The sequence below is a fragment of the Atheta coriaria genome, unplaced genomic scaffold, assembly GCF_025399875.1.
Source record: "Atheta coriaria isolate IRGN ID8LTWV9N9 unplaced genomic scaffold, Caltech_Dcor_3.1 hic_scaffold_10_pilon, whole genome shotgun sequence".
Taxonomy (NCBI): Eukaryota; Metazoa; Arthropoda; class Insecta; order Coleoptera; family Staphylinidae; genus Dalotia; species Dalotia coriaria.
In genome coordinates this window covers 4,554,688-4,577,231 of record NW_027045452.1, presented here as the reverse complement: position 1 = coordinate 4,577,231, position 22,544 = coordinate 4,554,688, and the positions used below count along the sequence as shown (strand labels likewise).

At 35.3% G+C, this 22,544-nt stretch overlaps 3 protein-coding genes and 1 long non-coding RNA gene across 4 annotated transcripts; all 4 read left to right on the top strand.

Moving 5' to 3' along the window:
- The first annotated feature begins 9 nt into the window (after positions 1-9).
- Positions 10-4,075, top strand: in (protein inturned). The gene is given in 7 exon segments (XM_065313806.1): positions 10-592; positions 876-2,166; positions 2,222-2,500; positions 2,809-2,866; positions 2,869-3,350; positions 3,404-3,673; positions 3,732-4,075. Coding segments are annotated over 7 exon segments (2,772 nt in total). The 5' UTR covers positions 10-458; the 3' UTR covers positions 3,990-4,075.
- A 561-nt stretch (positions 4,076-4,636) lies between these two features.
- LOC135800554 (INO80 complex subunit B) lies at positions 4,637-5,718 on the top strand. Its single transcript, XM_065313818.1, has 2 exons — positions 4,637-4,843; positions 4,906-5,718. Exons 1-2 carry the CDS (start codon positions 4,840-4,842, stop codon positions 5,694-5,696), a joined length of 795 nt encoding a protein of 264 aa, XP_065169890.1. The 5' UTR covers positions 4,637-4,839; the 3' UTR covers positions 5,697-5,718.
- Positions 5,719-18,206: 12,488 nt separating this feature from the next.
- Positions 18,207-18,650, top strand: LOC135800969 (uncharacterized). The gene is made up of 3 exons (XR_010550262.1): positions 18,207-18,334; positions 18,433-18,541; positions 18,619-18,650. It is a non-coding gene; the product is annotated as an uncharacterized lncRNA (long non-coding RNA).
- A 1,584-nt stretch (positions 18,651-20,234) lies between these two features.
- Positions 20,235-22,212, top strand: LOC135800457 (lectin subunit alpha-like). The gene is made up of 3 exons (XM_065313701.1): positions 20,235-20,349; positions 21,585-21,693; positions 21,936-22,212. Exons 1-3 carry the CDS (start codon positions 20,242-20,244, stop codon positions 22,163-22,165), a joined length of 447 nt encoding a protein of 148 aa, XP_065169773.1. The 5' UTR covers positions 20,235-20,241; the 3' UTR covers positions 22,166-22,212.
- Positions 22,213-22,544: the final 332 nt, after the last annotated feature.

Genomic DNA, 22,544 nt, shown 5'->3' with positions numbered 1-22,544 from the left:
AGCGCAAATCGCTGTAAAAGTGAAAAGAATACTTCGAACAAACTTCGATTAAGAGAAATAAGTGCGAACTAGCGCTATAAACAAATGAACTTCATATTAATTAGACAATATTTTAAAACAAAGAAAGTTTGTTGTCCGGTAGTCCGCGAGTTTGTCACCAGGCGGCGCCGCCGAAAGTACCAAAATAACAACGAAATGAAACCGAAACCACGATCTGTTCGCTAATTTATCAATGCAGGGTGAATCAAATAACAAAATACTAATCTAAGTAAATATAACAATGTACATTTTGAAATCATATGACATTATGGTGTCGTTGTCCCGAACTAAACACCACAACAAAATGAAAACATGGCGTTTTGACATCGACGTTCCTAACAACTCGCTTTAATTTCACGGGATAATTAAGCGTATGTTGCAGATATAAAAACGCCTACTTTGTAAACAACGCATGCAGAATGGACGAACAACAATTTCTGCTACCCGGGCATAGCCGCGGCACCTACGGAAAGCCCGACGACGATTCTGACGAGGAATGGACTGGTGACTCGTCCTCAAACTCGGCGAGCTCGTTCTACACCGACAGTGACAGGTACAACCGCCAAATGCACAAATCGTGTGGCAACAAAGCCGCTTCTTCTAATAACTAACACACTTACGTATTGTTTTAAGGTGCAAACGCTCTGGATTTCGAATTTTCCCAGCTCTCTGATAACCCCCTTCGTAGCGTTGTAGAAATGTGAGCCTTGCGGGCAGAACACGCCCTACTTTACCGACTTCTTACTTCTGACGTTTAGCAGCTTCAACCTTGTCATTAACAACACATAGCGGCAAATTTAAAATTGTTGGACTAATCATTTATTAATTTCAAGTAGTTCGGACCCCGAATGGGAGACATACATCGAGGAAAACGGGCAGCTGTTGTTCGTTGACTGTCACCCATTTGTGACGACACAAACAAATACAGAAAACGAAACGAAACCGAGTAACACATTCGTGAAGAATCAAATGCGCAAAAGCACTAGATCTAAATTTCTGCGATTGATTCGAAGACGCGATAGCAAACGTCGAAGCAAACGCCAACAGAAGAACGACCAGAAAGAAGAGACGAAAGTAAAGTTTCAGGATTACAATGAAGGCGAGGTAAAAATTGTCGTTTTACACCTGAATCACGAGTTGACCATTTCACGTCGGTCCAAACTTGTTGAACATTTACTTGGCATAAACGTGAGTACATTTTCTGATGGATCACGAATTATGATCGCCGGTATTACACCAAATGGTCCTGCAAAATGCGACAAGAACATAAAAATTGGCGATTGGTTGAAATCCATCAACGACGTAAACGTTAACGCAAATAATCTCAATGCGGTTCTCGAACAATTCGAGCATCAAATGGAAGTTAAACTGGAATTACAACGAGTTACCGGCGTAGAAGTCACGAAGCAACCACCTGGATCAGAAATAAGCAATCAATCGACGTTTGTCAAACAATTGACGACAATTTCTAACAACGAAAACCTTCAACTGTTATTAATTGATCAACCAGTTGGTGTTTTATATTTGGACACTGATGATCTTTCCGAATCGGGACCTGAATTCCAAGGAGTGTTGTACTGCTATCCGAATCCAATCGAAAAGAATCGCTTATGTTCGAATCGTGGCGTGTGTATTACACTTAATCATTTAATAAATGATGTCACATCACATCAACCTAGGGTGACAACAGTCTTGCTCAATTCCAGATTGGCACATATTGTTTATACAAACGTGGGTGTAGGCGCAAAACTATTGTTATTGATGCTACCAGATAATCGTTTGAGTAGAGACGAAGTTGTTAACTTGAATGATGAAGTTCTGAGGAGTTTGAAGTTTATCTACGGGGATTTAGAAAGGTGTTTCGTTGGGGAGCAAGGAAAACAATCGCATCGAGAAGTGGATCACTTTTTCTCGAGATTTTTTGCGCGTATTTTAACAAGTGGACTATGGAACAAAGCAGAACAAAGTGTTTTGTTGAGTAGTCTGCCGATGAAAGCTGTGTTGGAGGCGCCGTATCAATTCGAAGGATTGCAACAAGCTGCGCACTTCATAAACTTACCTAACGAGGCTAAAATGCAGATTGATGATGCGTTAAGTGAGCTTGAAGCTTGTGATTATCGTGAATGGGTATTTATTTTACAAGTATATATTTGTTTTTATAATATTATCTTAATTATTTTAGAATGATGACCCGTTAGATTGTCAAAGACTATTTACCATCTTGGGCAGCGCACTGTATCATTCCGGATACTTATTAGCAAGTCATGGTATTCATGAGGATTTAATTGACATTCATGTGTATTGTCGACAGCAAGGATTGTTTCATTTATCGCAAACGGAACCTGTGCGGTCTATGGTACTTTGGAGGGAAGTACATCCTTATTCTTGTAATCGGGAGAATACAAAGTTTATTATTCCAAGTGGCGCAAGGCATTACTTGCTTGTAATCGGCGGTGGCAAGGTAATATATGCAACCAGTCATACTATTCGCAGTGAATTAAGTTTTAAAGTTTGCAGAACATTTAGAAATAAACTTATATATAATTAATTAGACAATGATACATACAGAATTTTATACCAAGATATAAAAAATTAAATTATCTTCATATTGTAACTTCTTATGGTTATCTCTGCGGGGTTTTTGCTTCCAATTTAAACAATTAAACACAACACCCATTTTGATTCACTTTATCTAACTGACTTTGCGAATAGGACAACCACTCAAACATTAGAATGAAAATGCCAGTAACAATTTTTATGGATTTTCAGGACCTATTAGCAGTGATAATGGAAGCGGGTGGATGCACTGAACCTCCAGAGGACAATCTACCCCTGACGCTTTCTATGTGGAGGAAGCACAAGCTACTTTAGCGCACCTTCAAGAATTAGGCATATCCGAGCTTGCCGAACGCTGGATTAAAACTAATCCCGGCTCGCAAGTGACAATTCCACAATTGCCGATTGTGAAGCGAAAGAGCGAACTGTTTCTAGGGCCTCTGGTTAATTTTAACCCGCTTCCTAGCGGCAAAGATTCATCGAATAACAATACCACTTTAAGTAAAAAATCTGATTTAACTTCAATTTTAAAACGACGTAGTAATGACCAACTGCAGAACATGGTTGCACAATCCCAGTCTCAATCACAATCTACAACATCGATTTTTGATGATATAGATGTTCAGTCGGAAAGTTCGGTTGGGAATAACAGCGAACGAAGCGAAGTATCGGACGAGCCTATCCTTGGCAGAAGAGCGCAAAGGGAAAGATACAAATATTCAGATGATGAAGAGTCAGATATTGATGATTACAGAGTAATATTAAAAATCTAAAACAAACATTTTTGTATAACTAAACGTAATTCTAGGATGGTAGTCAAATAAGTCAGAGTAGTTATGATGTTTCCGAGCTGCGTAACACTCTGTTAAATCAAACCGGCGATGCTCAACCCTTTAATTTAACCACAGGAAAGGATCTGATGCTGTTTCACTATGTGCAACTGGACTATACAGAAGGAATTCTGCTTAGTCCGCCAGATTGCCACTTGGAATCGAAAACTTTAGACTTAATTTTGAACAATTTTAGGAAAACAGTGCAAAGAATGCATAATTTATTCCTAAATACTTTGAGATTTAAGGTACCACAACATGATTTACTATTGAAATAAATATTCAATAAGATTCTTTAATTTCTAGAATATGAATTCTGAAGAAATGTCAAAATCGCTTATCAACAAGAGTTTGGTGGCGATCAAGGAACATGGCATGTTGTTCGAAGTGCCTTATCAAGATGAGACTGTAGTGAAGAAGACAATTCCGAAGATTACTTACTGGGTCGTTGGTCGGCTGTTTTTCATGCCGCATCCGAGAGAACTCTATGTTTGTTATCAAGACAATGTGCCGCAAAACATGATTGATATTGCATTTAAATTGGGCATATCTACAGCTGTTTAATTTGTGATGGTAGAGTGAAGTATTATCAGCACATTCCAATAATTATTACAATAAATGACAAGATATCCATGCAATTTAGATTAAAAGTGCAACCATGTACATTTTTTAAATTGTTTCCAAAACTAGTTAGAAATCAACAAGGCAACACTATTTACACACACAATCCAAAATAAAAGAAGAAAAATCCTTAATTAATAAATTCAAATGCATAACCAGATGGTGCAAAATGTTGCAATATTGCGTAATGAACCCTGGATGACTAACCTTTTGTTGAATGTTGAATGGACCTCCAATTACTGCCTTCTTGCAAAAATTGTTGATAATGAGTGTTGGTTAGTCACAGCCGACACAAAAATTAAACAAGCAAACAACGCGATTGTAAATGATATGATGTTGTTAAGTGTTATCGATTACATATTGCACTGATTTCACGGATATTACTTAAGCAATGTCGTCTAACTGGTCTGAGGTGCTGAAGATGACTAATGAATCAAACTGCACCGACTGCAGCCTATCGCATGCTCTGTTAACTAAACGGACCAATCAAATATCAATTTCGTAAATGACAAAAAATATTTGTTTTAGTCAAAATATGAATTTAAGTCAATAATTAACCGAAACGGAGGACATAACTTAAAAAATATATAAATTATTTAATTTGTAAATTATATTATTGACTCTTTGTTTTAAAGTATGTTTTGTTAAAGAAACAAGAGAAATATTTGAATATTATCAGTCCGAAGTGAAAGTCATAACTGCATGTTCAAACTCAATCGAAGTTTTTAGGTTATTCTTTTGACAGATGTAAACAACTTAGCAAGCATCTTTAGTTATTGTGCTTTTAAATGAAATGGGTACGTTTTACTGAATAAATCTTTGCAAAATAATATTATTTAATTTTGTTATGTAAATATAGATTTCCAAAAGTCAGGAGGATCATCATCTTCAAAAAATAAATCAAGAAATAAGAGACCTCGAAGAGACTCTGATGAAGACTCAAGTGATCTCATTGTAGATATAGAAATGTCTCCCAGCAGTTCCAAATCACGCACCCCACAATCACAATCCCTGAACACATCAGTAACATCTACAAATAAAAAACGCAAAAAACGTGATAGCGCATCTAGTGATGAAGAACGATGGTTGACTGCAATAGAATCAGGCAAATTAGAAGATGTGGATGATGAGTTAAAGAAGATCAAACCAAAAGACCCCTCTCTAATGACAGCAAGACAGAGGGCAATGTATGATAGGTCTACAGATAATATAACTACACCTAATCAAGGCTTAATTTCATTGCCAACTGGTTATAAAGAGAAAGTAATGACACCTGAAGCTATTCAGAAGGCTCAGATTAAGTCACAGAAAAGAAAACAAGTTGCTGATGAGAAGAGAGAGAAAGATAAGAAGAAAACTCTGGAGAGACTGTTGAAAAAGCAGGAGTCTAAGGCTTTAAAGACTGCAAAAGCAAAAAATGCTAGGGCGAGTGTGCCTGTTATTCTCTACAAACAGAACAATGAAAGCACAATTGTATCTTATCCCGTTAATATTGACTATCCTTTAAAAGCAGAAAAGGTTAAATACGTCAAACCAGAAGTTTGCAGTATGAATTGTGGTAATTTGAGGAAATATGCATGTTCTAAGACTGGTGCTGCTCTGTGCAGTTTAGAATGTTATAAGAAAAATATTTCATCTAGAATATTATAATCCATGATCTTATTAAACAAAACTGTTATTTTAACATTTCTTGTGCGCGACCCAAACCGAACTGAGGATCAATCAAGAGAAAAGAGAGGTATTTGTCGAGCTTTAACCGGATGGTTACAAGCTGTCCTTTTACTCCTGTGGCCAACCGGCAGAAATGGGAGAGGAGTTTATGCAGTAGGTTTGGTTTACATGGTTGACCACACGAGGATTTGCTGTGCATGTACCTGTGGAAGCCAGTGATTAGGGAGGGGGAAGTTTTTACCTTTGTGTAATTAATGTGTTACTTCATGACAATTTTTATTTTACAATATCAAATATATGGGCACAAACGAAGTGAGAAAACGGAACATAATTAATAAAAATAATGAAGAATTTCCAGAAGAATATCCGTAAAAAATGAATTAGTTGATAGTGTAGATTTCGATGATAGCTATCGCGGTTAATATAAAAAAATGAATAAGTACGTGTAAATCTGTAGTGACGTAAATGAAGTCAAGGATTTTTCTTACAAGTGCTTTGTGCGTAGTAGTTTATCCGCACGTATTAGCGAAAAACTACTACATTAATGAAATATTTCATTGCAATTGGCTACTGTTTAATCACAGGCGAAGCAAAATTATTTAGATGCTGTCTTAGAAAATAACTGTAAGCACCGTATTTTTGTACCTATAGAACGACAAACGTTAAATTTGAAAATTGATTTTTGGCTCCAGAAAGATCATTTCGTATGACGTATCACGGTTGAACCATTCGGGTACACCAACTTGTTGTGGGGTTAACTCAATGGTAATAATTCACCAGGCAGCTGAAGTTGAACAGATTGTTTAAGAACGCTGTGAAAATTTATGGGTCGTCTGCTAAACATTAATTGAGCCGTTTATTTTGAAAGTGACCTAACTCCGTTTTTCAATTTTTTACCGGTTACCATGGTTACATGTACAACTTCATGTTATTTATCAGTGACACACGTCAGATTGCTTATATTCAGAGAAAATACGGTACATTTTTTACACATAGGTTTTCCGAATTAATAGAATAACTGACCCATGTGGTTTGAAAGTGGCCTAACTCCATTTATAGTTACATCAAGGTATTTACTATTGATAATATCGGAAAGCAGCGATGAAGGTAATTTCAATTAATTAGTATTTACAAGTCCACCTCATTTTTGGGACAATTGCGTTAGTTAATTAACCTGTACGTTTAATTAATATAAAACTTAAAATTTAATATTAAATTATAGAAATTATTGCACCCATGAGGAAGAACCGAAGAAGACGACTTAGTTCAGATAGTGAAAAAGAAATAGTAATTAATAATTAAAAAAAGCGAATAAGAAAAAGAGTTATAAAACAATATTCCTCATCAGAGGATGAAGATTCAAATAACAATGGAGAAAAGATTGATGCACCATATATCCAAAAAGTGCGAAAGATAAAACGGAATTCAGGAAAAAGATATTGCAGTTAAACCGGAAGTATTGTTCATGAAAAAAATTTCGAAACAAAGATTGTGGTTGTCGGAATGCGTGCACAAAAAATTATAATGAAGAAGAAAGAAAGAATATTTTTGAGAAGTTTAGGGGTTTGGCAGATTTTAACAAACAAAATGTATTACTTCACGAAGCTGTCTGTGAAACGAAGACGTTTTTTTTCTTCAATTTGAAACATCTTAAATTATGTTGAATGGACTTGGGCATCTTCAAATTTTATAATGAATCTGGCTGTTAATTTTGAAAGTGGCCCAACTCCATTCTTGATAAGGAAACGCACGTTATTTACTTAATAATTGCCACTATTTTAACTGGAACTTTAAATTTAACATCCTTAGATATGCTTAAGCAGTATGACTCCTTTGTATCTTATACGTATATTTTTAAATTCATTGAAACGCAAAACTTTCAATATCTCGATTTGAAGATAAATGGAGTTAGGCCACTTTCAAAATAAGCGGCTCAATTAGTTGCTCATATCTTGTATTTTGAAGAAATATAATTTTGTCCTAAATTTTGAATTGATGTACTTACCTCCGAAATATTTATTATCTAATTAATTAGGTTGTGCTGAGTGATAAATTAAAAAAAATACATATCAAAATATTTTGTAAGGTAGCACACGCTCTGCGTAAACTTTGACAGGAATAACAATAAAAGGGCCGTGATAGTTGGGGCCGAGGCTTAAGCAACATATGGAACATGTGGTAGAGCAACATATGGAAGAGTTTGCATGGGCAGAGGAATTCCACATTACATATCAAAACAGTCCTTGTTCTAGATTTAGCATCTTGTGAGCGCCTAAAAAATTTTTAGGCAAGATTTCATCGTGTGGGAGAACCGAATATGCATGTATATGGTTATTTGAACAACTCCTATTTGCTACCCGTTCTAAACTAATTACCACACGAGAGAAGAGAAGTGAACCTAAAGAGGTTGACTGGACGCCTCCGGCACAACTGAACACTGTAGTCTTATCAGTTGTCTTTTTATAGTTTTTATATATTCGAGCTATCTGTAAAAAGTAGTGGGTGCGGGAACCTGTTAAAGCTTGTAAAAAATTCATCTCTTTGGACATAATTTATATTGACAATAATTCATTATTCCAGGCATAGTTCTTCCTTTCAATTTTATACATCATTCTTATGTATTTGTAACTAGTAAGCAACTTAGTTGTTACTCCAATTTAATATATTTACAACCTGAAAGTTTAAGTAAATGGTTCTCCATTATTCCATGAATTGGTTGGAATGATACAAGTCACATTTATTGACTCACACTTAGGGTAGATTACTATCTGCAACATTATCTATGAATGCATTTCATGAAAATATCTTTTATCACAATTGTTTGGTATTTTTCCTTAAACATACAGTGAAATAGTGTAATTTGTTATACCTAGTCGAAGTGATCATGAGTGTTTCTTACGAAAATCTTTATCAAATCAAAATATAATTCATCATGATGTACTCGAAGCGAGTGATTTTTATAATTTTGCACAAATGACCTCTCTCCGTTTAGATAATAGTCACCATTATTTACTATAAAAGCACAAAAATAAAATTATTGAGACACGTATAGAATTGTTTCAGTTAAAATGAAGTCGATGATTTTTGTCGCTTGTGCTTTGTGTGTGGTCGTTTTTCCACATGCATTAGCTAAAGAGTATTTCATGGCAACACAAAGTGTAGGTAGACCAATAAGTATAAAGTAACTAAACGCTAATTACAAACATAGGTATCTGATTTAAATAATTTTATATTATCATTTTTATGGATTGTATAGGTGAATTGGTTTGGTGCAGTGGAATATTGCACCTCAATAGGGATGCAATTGGCGACTGTTTCATCGCAATATGAGCAAAATATTTTAGAAGCTGTGTTAGCTAATAGCGGTAAGCCCCAAATTTTACTTTGCCATCAGCAGTTTTTTGTTTCTAAGGAACAATTTTTTTGTCTCATAAATTAGGAGGAGCGCCAGGTCATGTTTGGATTGGCGCGTCTGATTTGTCAAATAAGGGTGAATTCGTATGGTTACCTACTGCTACAGCAGTCAACTATACCAATTGGATCGGAGGTGCGCCAAATAGTGGGAATACTGCCACATCACGTTGCGTAGATCAATACAACCAGGACGGTATTATTGGATGGTGGGTTCGAGATTGTTTTGATATCTTATGGGTGGCCTGTGAATTTGTGTAGTTGCGTTCATATTAAACTTTAATTAGTTGTTAATTACTGTTTGCTGGATTAAAAAAATAAATTTTTGCATTGAAATTTCATGTTTTAAGACTTCGCTGTCTCTTCCTTGTGTTCGTCAATTATTCAGACAACTCCAACGACGTTGTGCTGCATCTATGATAGTGCAAGATATTGTAAGAGTTATAGAATTTACAACTCTATTATCTTCACTTCACCACCAGACTACGTACTCTGGAGTTTTTTGTGACGAACCGTCGCCCTTACAGACGGCTACGTACAATTGTTTAAAATTATAAAATTCTGAAAAACATTTGCCTTAAGTACGTTATCCGGAGAATTAAACAAATTTGATAATCATTTGTCTATCAAACGCACCTAATCACTTAAAAGCAAGTAAATGATTTTATGTTTTTGAAGTGTTTTATTTTAATTAAAAAGAAGGTTACATAATTTCCTTACTAACTTATGCAGCCAATCGTAGCCAAGAAAACATAATCACGTAAGCTAATTTTTTTAAAGCTTAGGTACCCTACAAAACCGCAACGTGGAACTATAGTGGAAGTGGAAAAAATAGCGTAAGCCTCTCGTGGCTAAATGTTGTTAAAGACTCGTTTGATTCACCGCTCGCTACGCTCGCTCCTAATCAATTCTCGTCTGTAATGCCCTCGTTTAGACACTTGTTACTTAATATACTATTAATAATAATTATTGTCAAAAAATGACTTTCAATCTGTCAATTAATTTTTCGCATTTTTTTTTCCTTTGGAAAAAAAGAAACTGGTACTGGAACATTACCTAGTAGACCGAATTGTGAATCTAAACTATTCTCGAACCCATCTGAACACACACAAAAAAATTCATCAAAATTGGTCCAGCCGTTTAAAAGAAATTTAATCACATACACACGAACAGTAGATTTATACAGATACTAGCGACCTGCCCCGGCTTCGCACGGAAGTAAAAAACCGCATCAAAATCCGTTGCGTAGTTTCAATGATTTAAGCATACAAAGAGACAGACAGAGAAAGCGACTTTCCTTCTCCAAACAAAAACATCAACCGGTCAACTTCAACCCACACGTACACACATACACACGTCTATGCTTGGAGGGGGAAGCTACGAAGCATCGCACAAAGAGCAGACGGGAATAATCGAAAACTTTGTATTTACGATATCACATTAGAAACCTCAAAAATAACAGTACTTCTCCACTATTTAATGGATGTTATTATACATACAAACCTTCCTCTTGAATTACTCTATCTATTAAAAAAAACGGCATCAAAATCCGTTGCGTAGTTTCAAATATTTAAGCTCACAAAGGGACCGGAAAAAAAAGCGACTTTACTTTATACTATGTAGTGATGATATCTAGATTGCTAATAATGCACTTTAGCGCGCCAATTCCGATCCAACAATTTAACTATAACTATGGTTGAATCTCAATGCCAACTCGTATTCTATAGAAAAGGGCTGGCTTTAGGGTTTTCCCGGCAATTATTCAAATTTTTCTCGCCGTAAAAACCACTCTTGGGTTTTATCGAACATTTAAAAAAATGAATTGGTCAAATTGGTCTAGACTTTGCTGAGTGATACGGTTACCAACATATTTTGAGATTCATTTTTATATTATAGATTAATTTGTGATATATAAAAATCACATCAAAATATCTCAAAAACCTGGTATCCCTATTTTGAAAGGTAGCACACGTTCTGGGCAAGTTTTGATAAGGGCTGTGGAGAGTTGTGGTCCAGGCTCAAATTGATGCTACTCGTCCAGAAAGAAGTAGCACGGCTAAAGCATCATCTGGAAGAGTTTGTATGGACAGAGCAGATATCTCAAATTTTGAATAGAATTACTTCCATCCTGCTAAATATCTACAAAATAAAGTGGTTCCTGTTCTAGGTTTAGTACCTTGCGATCGCCTTGAATATTCATAAAGAAAGTTTGATAAGACAAGCTTATTAAATAAAATTGTTACTTGAACAATCTCTATTTGCAACCCGATCCGAACCAATGGTCACACGAGAGAAGAAAAGTGAACCTAAAGAGCTGAATTGGACGCTTCGGGCACCACCGAACACTGTGGTCGCTATTAGCTGTCTTTTAATGTATGCAAGCTACCAGCAAAACGTAATGAGTATATGTGGTTGAACACCCGGGAAACTACGCGGTGCAGGTGTCTGTTAAAGCCTGTAAAAAAATTCGTCTCTTCGGACATAAATTATAAAAACAATAATTCATTATTCCAGGCATAGTCCTTCCTTTCAATTTTATACATTATTCTTCTATATTTGTAACTGGTAAGCAACTTAGTTGTTACTTCAATTTAATATACAGTGATGTCGCAGTATACTGGCCCCGGTCGAATCCGGCACCCCTTGAATTCCGACATGGTTATATGCCATATTGGATGTGTAATTTGTCGGATTACAAGGTACTCCTATCAGCGGCGTAGCGTGCCTTGTCGGGGCCCCGTATAAAATTTTTTTGGAGGCTCTTATATGGAGGTAAAGATTTTTCACAAAAGAAAAAAAATATTGTGAGAAGAAATATTTATTTATCACATAATTTACCCATTTTACAAATAAAAATCGAATTTTAAATATTCACTCTCCTTGCCTTTTTTTCGGCTAACTGATTTATTAAATCATTTATGGCTGATGATGATTTTAGTTTTTCTAAAGTTTCTGCCTCTATGGACAATAGTGAGATGTCTGACAGCCGTTCTTGTCCCATCGAAGTTCTTAAGTAATTTTTGATTAGTTTTAATTTTGAAAATCCTATAGATAAGTTAGAATTTTGCTTTTTTTTTAATCAAGGCACGGAACCCTAAAAACAGTATAATTGTGAAAATCGAGGGGGGAGACAACTTTTTGTGACGGACAGACCGAAATTAAAAGATTTCCTTGTTTATCACTACGGGCCCCTAATAAATGGGTTGGGTAGTAGTGTAGTACTTACCTTTCCAATTTAAATCACTCACAGTATCTTGTCTCTGAAAAAATGAAGAAATTTTAGGCACTTTTTTTATAACCTCGTCCCTTTTCTGTTTAATTTTTCTTTTCTCTGCGCTGCTGGGATAATCTCTTTTCCTTTCACTCATTTCTTTTACAAATCGCTACTAATACTGCTAAACCAGAAGAACAATATTGTTTGTACTGAATTACAATGTAATGCACATTTATATAAAGCGCGTAAATAAACAGTGCACTGCACTCCGTGGTTTAACATCCAATGCAAAGTACAACAACGTACACGTACATCGCGATATCGATGATTCCCGGGGAATCATCCCGCAGCCCGCCATTACGATGTAGTGTTGCCAACTTTTGAACGCACGCTTAAGGCGCGAAAAAAAGGAATTGCTTTATAGAATTTTGTCATTTGTAAAATAAATTAGAAAGTTTTTATTCTTTTTCCTTACACACTTTGGGGGCCCCCGTGGCCCGGGGGCCTCGTATAATTGATACGGCAAATAGGGCAGTAGCTACGCCCCTGACTACTATGTAAAAAAATGCGGATTGTAGGGGTCTTAGGTAGTCCTCCATAATCCGACAAATTCGTTAATCCGACACTGTCCTGCAAAGTGAATGTCGGATTACCGAGACTCCACTGTATTTACAACTTGAAAGTTTAAGTAAATGTCGCACAGCAAAGAATTAAACATTGGTTGACTACGCTTCTCACTTATTTTATGAATTTGTTGGAATGTGACAAGGCCCCTTGTTGGCTGAGGGTAGATTACTATCTGCAACATTATCTATAAATATAATTTATGAAAATATCTTTTATCACAATTGTTTGGTATTTTTCCTTAAACATACAGTGAAATAGTGTAATCTGTTATACCTAATCGAAGTGATCATGAGTGTTTCTTACGAAAACCTTTATCACACCAAAATGAAAATCATCGTAATGTACTTGAAGCGAGTGATTTTTGAAATTTTGCACACAAGTGACTTCCCTCCGTTTCGATAATAGTCACCATTTTACCATAAAAGCCCAGAAATTATATTATTTAGACACGTGTAGATTTGTTTCAGTTAAAATGAAGTCGATGATTTTTGTCGCTTGTGCTTTGTGTGTGGTCGTTTTTCCACATGCATTAGCGAAAAACTATTACATGGCAGGACAAAGTGTAGGTAGACTAATAAGTATAAAGTAACTAAAAGCTAATTACAAATATAGGTATCTGATTTAAATAATTTTATATTATTATTTTTATGAATTTTATAGGTGAATTGGTTTGGTGCAGTGGAATACTGCATCTCAAGAGGTATGCGATTGTTTCATCTCAGCTTGAGCAAAATTCTTTAGAAGTTGTGTTAGCTAATAGCGGTAAGCACCAAATTTTATTTTACCTACAGCGATTTTTGTTTCTATAAAACTGTTTTTTTCTGTCTCATAAATTAGGAGGAGCGCCAGGTCATGTCTGGATTGGCGCTTCTGATTTGTCACATAAGGATGAATTCGTATGGTTACCTACGGCTACAGCAGTCAACTATACCAATTGGATCGGTGGTGCGCCAAACAGTGGGAATACTGCCACATCACGTTGCGTAGATCAATACAACCAGGATGGTATTATTGGATGGTGGGTTCGAGATTGTTTTGATATCTTATGGGTGGCCTGTGAATATTAATTAATTAATTAATGTTTGATATTAAACTTTAATTAATTGCTAATAACTGTTTGCTGGTTTATAAAAAATAAAAAAAAATTGCATTGAAATTTCATGTTTTCATCAGTCTTCGCTGTCTTTTCCTTGTGTTCGTCAATTATTTAGACTACTCCAACAACGCTGTGCTGCATCTATGATTGTGCAAGAAATTGTAAGAGTTATAGAATTTACAACTCTAAAATCTTCACCTTACCACCAGACTACAAACTCTGGAGTTTTTGTGACAGACTGTCGCCCTTACAGACATGACCGTACACACAATTGTTTAAAATTATAAAATTCTGAAAATCATTCGCTTCAAGTACGTTATCCGGGGAATTAAGCAAATTTGATGATCATTTGTCTATCAAACGCACCTAATCACTTAAAAACAAGTAAATAATTTTATGTTTTTGAAGTGTTTTAATTTAATTAAAAAGAAAGTTACATAATTTCCTTACTAACTTATGCAGCCAATCGGGGCCAAGAAACCATAATCAAGTAATCTATTTTTTTTTAAATAGCTTAGCTACCCTTTTTACAGAGTTCACTCTATTTTGATAAGTGAAGTTCTTTGAGTATACAAGTTCAATTCAAGCAAGTACCTGCAAGTGCATTGTTTATTTCATGTTTTTATTTCTATTTAATTACTAGTGACCGCATTTTTCTACAATGCGTAAAAATCCGCTGCTGTACAGAGGTAGATAAAAGTTCAAGGCATCCATCCACCTGCTTATATTTTAAACCGATCAAATTCTAAATATTCATAAACAGTGTTGTAATAATATTTTTATTGCAGTGATTGTGTGATTGCCTATTCACAATGTAAGTTAGATATCGTAATTCAAAAAATGTCTTGTTAAATTGTTTAAACTGGGAGCAGCAACTTTACAGAACCATTCGTGGGTTATTAATTGTGATTTAATATAGAATTGAACTTGTATGATTGTGTAAGACATAAGTTGGTTTCTCAATGTTCTTTTCAATCCAACGTAACTTCATATTTTTATATTAATAGATTAATTGATATTTTATATTTAAGTAGCTGTCGTGCCAAACTTCTTCCCGATTTTTTTACTGATTATTGTCGAAATTCCTGAAAGACTTCTTTAGCCACATCTTCATCCATTATTATAACTCACAGTTTCTATTACAAAGTTGACAAATTCATTATTATAATTATTGCCACAAAATGACCTTCTTTCTATCAATTATTTTTTTGGTATTTTTTTAACTTTTGGAATAAAAAAACTGGAACTAGAACATTTCCTAGTAGACCGAATTGTGAATCTAAACCATTCTCGAACCCACCTGAACACACACAATAAAATTCATCAAAATTGGTCCAGCCGTCAATGAGGAATTTAGTCACATACACACGAACAAAAGATTTATGTTTAAGTATATCAAGATTACTAATAATGCACTTTAGTGCGCTATTTCCGATTCAACAATTTAACTATAACTATGAGTGAATCTCAATGCCAACTTGTATCTTATAGAAAAGGGCTGTCTTTAGAGTTTTCCCTGCAATTATTCTAAATTTTCTCGCCCTAAAAACCACCCTTGAATTATATCGAACATTTAAAAAAAAGAATAGGCCAAATTGGTCTAGGCGTTGTTGAGTTATGCGCTTACCAACAGATTTTGAATTTTTATATTATAGATTAATTTGTGATATATAAATAACTCATCAAAATATCTCAAAAACCTGGGATCCCCATTTTGAAGTTAGCAAACGTTCTGGGCAAGTTTTGACACGAATAACAACACAAGGGCCGTGGAGAGTTGAGGTCAAAACTCAAATTGATGCTACTCGTCCAGAAAGACGTAGCACGGCTAAAGCATCATCTGGAAGAGTTTGTATGGACAGAGCAGATATCTCAAATTTTGAATAGAATTACTTCCATCCATCTAAATATCTACAAAATAAAGTGGTTCCTGTTCTAGGTTTAGTACCTTGCGATCGCCTTGAATATTCATAAAGAAAGTTTGACAAGTCAAGCTTATTAAATAAAATTGTTACTTGAACAATCCCTATTCGCAACCCGATCCGAACCTATGGTCACACAAGAGATGTGAAGTGAACCTTAAGAGCTGGATTGGACTTCTCGTGAGCTTATGTGGTTGAACGCCCGGGAAAATAAGCGGTGCGGGTAGGGGAGAGTATGGTAATGGGAGTCAGCGGGTAATGGGAGTCACCCATATATCCACGAAACAATAGTTACGAGTACCGCGTAAACGGCGTTCCTACCTCCGTTCTGGCCCCCCACTGCCACCCCCAAAAAATCATGCAAATCGGTGCGTGTATCATTGAGATACGCCAATATTTTATTTTTGAGCTCCGCTGATCTAATTTTACGTCCACGCAAATTAGAAGATAAGTGTCGAATATCTTGCAATATTCGAATGAAACTTTTATATAGTCTTAGTTAAACATTCAAAATCGTGATGTGCAGTTCAGATTACATTAATGTTTTGAAGAAATATTTTTTTTGTTTTTTTTTTCACAATAGTGCAATTGTGGGCAATGGGAGTCATGCGACTCCCAATGGATCTTTTTGTCTTTAGTCCGCTCTAAATGGCCTATAAAAAGCAATGTGACTTATTTTTCAATAGCCTTCATGCAGAAACGATACTGCAGGAAAGTAACAAAACTTATGATTCCTATATTGGCACTGATGACTTATGCCAGGGCGATGGATGAAAATTTGGAAAACTGATGTCAAATGTGCAACGATTTAAAAAAAAAAACAATTAAATGTGGTTCATAGCACTTCATTTGGGCTATGGGCTCATGTGAAATGCACTGGGTGGGACTTTGCGGAATATTATGTTTGCGATATCTGCTAGATTTCGTTTGATTCCGATTGTCCCCAGGGTGACCACCATTACCCGCATGTCGGTGTAATGGGAGTCAAATCTGTTTTTTTTTAAACTTTAATAATTTCAAAAATTGATTGTCAAAGTGACTGAAAATTATTTCAAATAATAGGTATTTAAGTAAACAATGCTTATAAGCGATTGCAATAAGTATTTTGTTTATAATTTAAATTATATTTGAGTTCTCCCTTAAGTGACCCCCATTACCCTCTTTTACCCTACCTGTTAAGGCCTGAAAAAAAATTATCTCTTCGGACATAATTTGTATCGACAATAATTCATTATTGCAGGCGTAGTTCTTCCGTTCAATTTTATACATTACTAGCTTTATCCCGCGGCTTCGCTCGCGTTGAATCCATCAAATAAATATTAGAAATTAATGAAGTTGCTTCCGTACGCGTCTGTAATCACAGAAGAAGTAACAATGAAGTAGAATGACGGGAAGTTTAAAATGGCTGAAAGTATAGTTTATGGAAGTATAGTGTACAGTCTCCATAGTGTAGTCAATTGGATTTGATATTGACGTAGCTGTCGGTAATACAGTGTGATAATACAATGTGATGGTACTATAGTACTAGGCTTGAGCTTCATTGCTGGAATGCTAGATGGCGTTAAAGTAGTCAATTAGCCAGATGCAGAGGTATTATTGGCTAAACAATTTCTTTATTTTATTTAAAAAATAATTTTTTTATTAAATAAAAAGTAGCCCATAACCTTTCGGGGACCACTAAGAATATGTGTACAAATTTTCAAGATGATGTGTTAAGTAGTTTTTGCGTGAAAGCATGATAAACATCAGGACATTCGCATTTATAATATTAGTAGGGATTCTTCTGTATTTGTAACTGGTAAGCAACTTAGTTGTTACTCCAATTTAATATATTTACAACTTGAAAGTTCAAGTAAATGCCGCACAGCAAAGAATTAAACATTGGTTGGCTTCTTACTTATTTCATGAATTCATTAGAATGTGACAAGTCACACTTGTTGACTGAGGGTAGATTACTATCTGCAACATTATCTATGAATATATTTTATGAAAATATTTTTTATCACAATTATTTGGAATTTTTCTTTAAATATACAGTAAAGTAGTGTAATTTGTTATACCTAATCGAAGTGATCATGAGTGTTTCTTACGAAAATCTTTATCAAATCAAAGTATAATTCATCATGATGTACTCGAAGCAAGTGATATTTATAATTTTGCACAAGTGACCTCTCTCCATTTAGATAATAGTCACCATTTTACTATAAAAGTGCAGAAATAAAATCATTTAGACACTTGTCGATTTGTTTCAGTTGAAATGAAGTCAATGATTTTTCTCGCTTGTGCTTTGTGTGTGGTCGTTTTTCCACATGCATTAGCGAAAAACTATTACATGGCAACACAAAGTGTAGGTAGACCAATAAGTATAAAGTTACTAAAAGATAATTACAAACATAGGTATCTGATTTAAATAATTTTATATCATAATTTTTTTGGTTTTTATAGGTGAATTGGTTTGGTGCAGTGGAATATTGCACCTCAATAGGTATGCGATTGGCGACTGTTTCATCGCAGCTTGAGCAAAATTCTTTAGAAGTTGTGTTAGCTAATAGCGGTAAGCCCCAAACTTTATTTTACCTACAGCGATTTTTGTTTCTATAAAACTGTTTTTTTTTTCGTCTTTTAAATTAGGAGGGGCGCCAGGTCATGTCTGGATTGGCGCTTCTGATTTGTCACATAAGGATAAATTCGTATGGTTACCTACGGCTACAGCAGTTAACTATACCAATTGGATCGGTGGTGCGCCAAACAGTGGGAATACTGCCACATCACGTTGCGTAGATCAATACAACCAGGATGGTATTATTGGATGGTGGGTTCGAGATTGTTTTGATATCTTATGGGTGGCCTGTGAATATTAATTACTTAATTAATGTTTGATATTAAACTTTAATTAATTGCTAATTTCTGTTTGCTGGTTTAAAAAAAAAAAAAATTTGCATTGAAATTTCATGTTTTGATCAGTCTTGTCTTTCCCTTGTGTTCTTCAATTATTCAGACAGCTCCAACGACGTTGTGCTGTATCTATGATCGTGCAAGATATTGTAAGAGTTATAGAATTTACAACTCTATAATGTTCACCTCACCACCAGACTACGAACTCGGGAGTTTTTTGTGACACACCGTCGCCCTTACAAACGGCTACGCACATACAATTGTTCAAAATTATAAAATTCTGAAAAACATTCGCCTCAAGTACGTTAAGCAAATTTAATCATTTGTCTATCAAACGCACCTAATCACTTGAAAGCAAGTAAATGATTTTATGTTTTTGAAGTATTTTATTTTAATTAAAAAGATGGTTACTTAATTTCCTCACTAACTTATGCAGCCAATTGGAGCCTAGATACCATAATCACGTAACCTATTTTTTTTAAATAGCTTAGCTATACTGAGGTCACTCTATTTTGGTATGACAAGTTCTTCGAGTATACAAGTTCAATTCAAGAAAGTACCTGCGAGTACGTTGTTTATTTCATTTTTTAAATTTCTATTTCAATTATCAGCAATTGCATTTCTCTACAATGCGCGAAAATCCGCTGTTATATAGAGGTATCAGGGTTCAAGGCATCCACCTGCTTCCATTATAAAAGTGATTAGATTCTAAATATTTATTAACATTGTTGTACTACTACCAATGATTGTGAAGTTGCCTATTCACACAGTCAGTTGCGATGTCGTGAATCAAAATGTGTCTTGTCAAATTGTTTGAACTGGGGGCAGCAACTTCACCGAGCCATTCGTAAGTTATTAATTGTGATGTAATATAGATTCTATATGTTCTTTTCATACCAACGTAACTTTACATTTTTATATTAATTGATTAATTAATATTTTATATTTAATTGGTCTCAAAAAGTTTGACTGGTTGCATATATTACCTAGTCACCAGCAAAAACTTCTTTGTGCCACTTGGAATAATAAACTTGGTATTCTTGCAGTTTAAAAAATAAGGGAGCACATTGGTCCAGGGCTCCATAGACCACATTGGTTTTGTTCACAATATTTGAAACAACCCTTTTTCTCAATATTACTAATCAATGTTAATTAAATCTCTTTTTTATAAATATTTATATTAAGCAATGACGCTACACAGTATACAATATCCAAACACAATATAAGCTTTTATGAATTAATATTTTGCACTGTTGATATATGTTTATGTATCAACAAATTGATAAGATCTATATGCGTTTAGATATTAGCCACCATATCTACTATAAATACACAGAATAAAACACGTTAAGATATGTAATGGTGCGTTTCATCAAAATGAAGTCGATGGTTTTTCTCACTTCTGCTTTGTGTGTGGTAGTCTTTCCACACGTATTTGCGAAAGACTATTACTTGGCAAAACAAAATGTAGCTAAAATAGATTTTCAGCACGGCGTTGAATAGGAGTTTTTTATTTTTTTTCGAGATATTTTGGGCCCACAAGATTGGGTTTAAGCATCCGATAACTTTCTTGCCCTGTTGTATTCTGTTCTTTATTTCGGGCTCTGTTCTACCGCTTGTTGTTATTGTTGTTCCTAAGTATGTATACTCCTGACAGATTTCAATCACGTTTCCGTCTTCCAGCTGCAATGGTGTTTCATCTTGGTTTCCTACACAGAGATATTTAGTTTTGGTCTGGTTTACTGTTAAGCCCCATTTCTCGTATTCTTTTAGTAGTTTTCTCGTCATGAATTCCAGATCTTCCTTTTCTTGCGCGAGTACCACCTGATCATCAGCGAAGTGTACTGTGTATAGATTCCTGTCTGTGAAGCCAGCGTGCGCTCTGAAGATGGCGCCGGGTTCAAAGCTGAGAGCAGAAGGACTGATGTGTGGATTTTACGCTGGTTGTAAGGCAGCGGAGAGTCTTAGAGGTGCTCGGAGAAGTGAGGCGATCTTCACTCGATGCTTGCTCGATAACTACTACTTTATTCATCCAAAAATGTCTAAGTGCAAAACTTTGCGTACATACTTGCCCAAGGGCAGTGACCCTTCGTGATTTGTAATCTTAAGATAGCTTAATTACTATACAGCGATATATATATAATTGTTAGCACAAGGGTCAGTGTGTGACGTGATGGACCCTTGCTCATCTGCGAATGTGTTTACTATCTACTGTATCTACGTAACTACTGTACTTTCTAAACATTAAGTGTGTTGATATACATATTACGATATTAGTCTTGTGATTGCACTATTGTATAACTTAATTGTATTTATTGTCTAAGTTCCCGGCGACGCACTATCGGCACTAAATAATCACACAACACCGAATTCGTGAGAAGTTGGAAACTTCCGCCGCTTTTCTGTTTGCGGTGCAAACACTGTCCTCACTTAGTTCTACGCCCATCCTATGGCACTGATTTCTCCAGTTTTTGAGTGCTCTGTTTATGTATATATTAAATAGGGTGGGTGATAGGCAGCATCCTTGGCGTAAGCCTTTTGACACCTGGAAGTGGGTAGATAGTCTGTTTCCTAGTTTAATTCTTGATGTTTGTCCGTCGTATAGTTGTTGAAATGCTCTGATGATGGTGGTAAAATGCTAAAATGGCTAAAATAGATTTAATTTAAATAATTTTATATTAATATTTTTGTGGATTCTATAGGTGAATTGGTTTGGTGCAATGGAATATTGCATCTTTCATGGTATGCAATTGGCAACTGTCGAATCACAGGTGGAGCAAATAGAACTAGAAGCTGTCTTAGCGCATGACGGTAAACACCAAATTTTATTGTACATATAAAAATGTTGAATTAACAATAGTTTTACGAGATGGTGAGTATTAAAAATAAACAAAGTAAGCAAATTGAACGCTATTCCCTCACAAGTGATCGTTTTTAAAAGATACTTTATTAAAACCATTGTAAATCAGTACTTTGCTTATTATATAAAAATGATTCTACCTCTAGAACAACATATGTTAAGTTTGAAAAATAATTTTTGGCTTTTAAATTAGGAGATGCACCAGGTCATATATGGATTGGTGGTTCGGATTTGGCAAAGAAAGGTAATTTCGTATGGAGTCCAACAGCTGAACCATTCACTTATACCAGCTGGGCTTATTCTAAATCAAGACCTGGTTATACACGGCGTTGTGTACAACAACACCATCAAGACGGTATTATTGGATGGGTAGTTCAAGATTGTTTCCACATCTTATGGGTGGTTTGTGAAACTTTGGACTAGTGTTCATATCAAACTTATTAAATGCTAATTTAATGCTATTAAATGTAGTCTAGCGCAAGTTTGAAAATAAAAACTTTTTTTAACCAAATAAAGCAAAAATCCCTACAAATTTATATTAGTCATTGCAAATAATATAAATTTCCGCGAATTGTCGAATAGTTTGCAAAATCCATGATTGTGTTAATGATAAACAAATGAAATAAATTATTTTAGAGGGCTTTTGTGGTGTAGGTATCGATTAAATGCAGTCGCTTATCGGCAGTAGGGCACGGTCGTGCCCCGGAAATAGCGAAACTGTGAAGCACAAAAGAGGAAACAGGATGGAGGCGGCAAGACCCAAAGCCGGCGCGCGATTGGCGGCGGCGGTGCCGTGCCGCAG

Coding starts and splice junctions, on each gene's coding strand:
- LOC135800457 (XM_065313701.1), top strand. CDS start 20,242: ATGGTGCGTTTCATCAAAATGAAGTCGATGGTTTTTCTCACTTCTGCT. Junction 20,350..21,584: donor ATTACTTGGCAAAACAAAAT/GTAGCTAAAATA, acceptor TGGATTCTATAG/GTGAATTGGTTTGGTGCAAT. Junction 21,694..21,935: donor AGCTGTCTTAGCGCATGACG/GTAAACACCAAA, acceptor CTTTTAAATTAG/GAGATGCACCAGGTCATATA.